This window comes from Dendroctonus ponderosae, unplaced genomic scaffold (assembly GCF_020466585.1).
Source record: "Dendroctonus ponderosae isolate FM_Combo_2020 unplaced genomic scaffold, Dpon_F_20191213v2 Dpon_F_20191213_4, whole genome shotgun sequence".
NCBI lineage: Eukaryota > Metazoa > Arthropoda > Insecta > Coleoptera > Curculionidae > Dendroctonus > Dendroctonus ponderosae.
The window spans coordinates 10541635-10544872 of record NW_026018611.1 but is presented as its reverse complement, the minus strand read 5'-3'; the positions used below and the strand labels follow the sequence as shown (position 1 = coordinate 10544872).

General features: G+C 30.8%; 1 protein-coding gene across 1 annotated transcript; it reads left to right on the top strand.

Annotated features, from left to right (window-relative positions):
- Window positions 1-1581: 1581 nt before the first annotated feature.
- Window positions 1582-3222, top strand: LOC109533424 (mesencephalic astrocyte-derived neurotrophic factor homolog). Its single transcript, XM_019898746.2, has 3 exons — window positions 1582-1968; window positions 2289-2413; window positions 2589-3222. The coding sequence occupies exons 1-3, from the start codon at window positions 1890-1892 to the stop codon at window positions 2889-2891; spliced, it is 507 nt and encodes a 168-aa protein (XP_019754305.1). The 5' UTR covers window positions 1582-1889; the 3' UTR covers window positions 2892-3222.
- Window positions 3223-3238: the final 16 nt, after the last annotated feature.

The following is a 3238-nucleotide window of genomic DNA, read 5'->3' as shown; positions in this document are numbered from 1 at the left end:
TCCTTTAGTTTTTTTATGTGAATAAGAAAAATGCCGCACTGAATTCACTTATAAGATTAGAGATGCTTGTATTGAAATATGAGTCCCATCAAACCACATTCCTCGTTCAGTTGTATGCAGGTATGAGTTATACCGTTATAAATCGTGTAGGTACAACACTTTTTTTATACAACACATATTTAGTAATACCTACCCAAAATGTCTTTATTTGTAGCCTGTAGTCGATCTCAGATTAAGCAAAAAAGCATTTTTGTTTGTTATTTGTCGAAAATGGGTCAATTGATAATCTTTATTGTCATAACAAGTTAAAAAGATCAATTCTATAGAAGGTAGTATCTAATCTGATCTAACAATGTCTTAATGTAAAAAAAATGAAGCGGATTTATTCGTTATCGGACATCCTTTGATGACCTAAAGTAGATGCTTCAAAATAAGTGTAATTTTTGTCGAGAAATTACACAAAAAGCATTAATTTGTATGTTTTTTTTTAACTTCTGTCAACAGACATTATATCAGATCAAATCGATCATTTTATGTTAATTCGGACACCCTTTAAGTCGATTAACATTTTACGCATTTTCAACTATCCTCATACTAATCCTAAAAAAATACTATTTTGTAACCGCTTTTATTAGCTGAAGGCTTATTTAGATTGCCTATTCGTTGAAAGAAAATGTGAGTGTGTGTGAGCTTAATGGAAATTGGTTGCGATAAAAGAACAATTTTGCTAAACATTTATCTAAAAAGGTTTCGGTAAAGTGCTGAACTACATCAAATAAATTTAATCGCAAAATATGTGTATTTAGAATATTAATATTCTAAATATGAATATTTTACAAATTACACTTCGTATACAAACGTCTCATAAAAGGATAACTTAATTTATTAAATTAATTGAAAAATATGAAACCACTTCTTTTCAATTGCTTTTCGACCATTTTTGACACAACTCTAGTAAATGCATTTTATGGAGAGATTCTTTGCTTCGTCGCCTATATCATCAGATTAAAACATCGTTAGATTTTTTTTGAAGATACCATTGCAATGTAAGTTTTATACCGATATACTAAATAACATCGATTATTTTAAAGACATAATAAAACCAATAAAAACAAACGTACATCAATCCTTCCAATTGATTTTAGTTTGGTGGGGTCACTTTCGCTAAGGCCAGTTTGCAAAACGTTATTTACAAAATATGCTCAATTAGAAATACCTACTTCAACAGCATTTCCTCAAAAACACTTCGATTCGATTTTAAATCAATTTGATTATAAAGATTAACGTTTATTTTGCCTCAATTTTTTAATTATGATTTTTGTATCACTGTTTGTTAAATAAATCATAATATATTACATCGTATAAATGGTGAATTGTAGTTGTGAGATTTACACGTTTATTTTTCACTTCATTGGTATTTTAACGAAAAGATGAATAAAAGCTCACATCAAGTCAACGTCAAAATAAGCGAATCTGGCAAAAATTATTTTACTATTGCGTGATGGAACTTTTTAGTGGTCCTTTTTACTCACTGCTTTACTTTTCCATTATTCCTGGTATAATTAGTTTTCGATTCCTTGCGGTGTCCTAGGCAACTTTATATACAGCAATTTTATCCCATTGAATCAACGTGGACCAATGAAATATCGCCAACAGTGACAGTCAAATTCAGTGAACAGTTCAACAGAAAAACTCTTATTTTCATTGATTGCAACAGTTGTTTAATGTGCAAGTAAATACGGTGCAAGCTTTTAATAATTTTGAAGTAACATAACTATAAATTATATTGGAAGTCCATTCAATTCTCGTATTAAAGAAAGTTTCCCGTTCTAACCTAAAACCAGTAAATTTGTACTCTTTGGGGGTGATTTTTGGAAATATCAAAGGAAATGGAGCTGCCCCTAGTCATTTTAGTTGCGCTCTCCCTTATCCTCTCTTCACAGGCCCTGAAACCGGGAGAATGTGAAGGTAAGTGCCAAATAAACAGCAATTTTTCATGGTGATTATGCTCTGCCAACACAACAGTTTTTTATAAGTTAAAAACGAGTCAAACATTTTTATACAAATGTACATACTCTACTTTAAGTCCTCACGTTTCAATATATAATCGTTACTTTATACCGACTTAAGGAAACCATGAAATTTTCTATATTTAACCAAAGTATCACTGTTTTGCCATTACAAGCTGTTAAGTTCATTTTAAATAGTTTATTAAACGGATTACCCATTAGAGTTTTTCCTAATCTTGAATATGTAGTTCGGCTTTCACCCCTCTATGATATTTTCAGTGTGTATCAAGGTATTGGATAGATTTAGAAGCAATTTATCCGAAGATACTCTTAAAGACTTTAAGAAGATAGAAAAAGAATTCAAAGGATACTGCAAGGATCTCAAGAACAAGGAAAATAGATTTGTAAGTATCGGGGCCTCTAGATCATTTAATTATCTGTTGAATCATTGCATCTACAATTTCCTTGATAGTCTTGCGGCTTGCAACATATTGAAAGGCAAGACATGCTTCGATTACTGTTACGATAATGTTGATTTTAGTAGTAAGAGTAGTTATAACTTTATTGCTCTTATTACAGTGTTACTATCTTGGAGGCTTAGAAGAATCTGCCACTGGTATATTGGGTGAAATGTCCAAGCCAATGACGTGGTCTTTACCATCAGATAAAATCTGCGAAAAGCTAAAGAAAAAAGATGCCCAAATCTGTGAGCTCCGATATGATGTACAAATCGACCTTAAGACAGTCGATCTTAAAAAATTGAAAGTGAGGGACTTGAAAAAAATCCTCAATGATTGGGGTGAGGAATGTTCAGGCTGCATTGAAAAAAGTGAATACTTGAAAAGGATAGAGGAACTGAAACCAGTTCATACTGAATTATAATGTGATTAGCTCTTTATTTAGGACCTTTGTTGATTAACTCAAGAATAGCAGCGTATGTAATTGTCGATTGTCTAGCTGTACTTGGTTTTTATTACCTTTTAATTTACACTTACACTACTATATTGAATATGGTGCGATTTATATAGTTGAAGTTACAGCAAATTGAAGTGAATTAAATTTTAGCAATATGCAATCACAATTTTCAATTGTTCCTTTGTCACATTAAAGTAATAGCTGAATGAGTAATTTTTTACTTTATAGGTAAATTATTTTTCGTTTCTAAGAAAGTATTTATATTTGTAATAAATATTGTGTTGTTATATCAAGGAAATGTTGTTTTTATTCAG

Bases quoted from the DNA above. Each gene is read 5' to 3' on its own strand.
- LOC109533424 (XM_019898746.2), top strand. From the start codon at position 1,890: ATGGAGCTGCCCCTAGTCATTTTAGTTGCGCTCTCCCTTATCCTCTCT. The intron at 1,969-2,288 runs GTAAGTGCCAAA...TGATATTTTCAG, and splicing joins GAAACCGGGAGAATGTGAAG to TGTGTATCAAGGTATTGGAT. The intron at 2,414-2,588 runs GTAAGTATCGGG...CTCTTATTACAG, and splicing joins AGAACAAGGAAAATAGATTT to TGTTACTATCTTGGAGGCTT.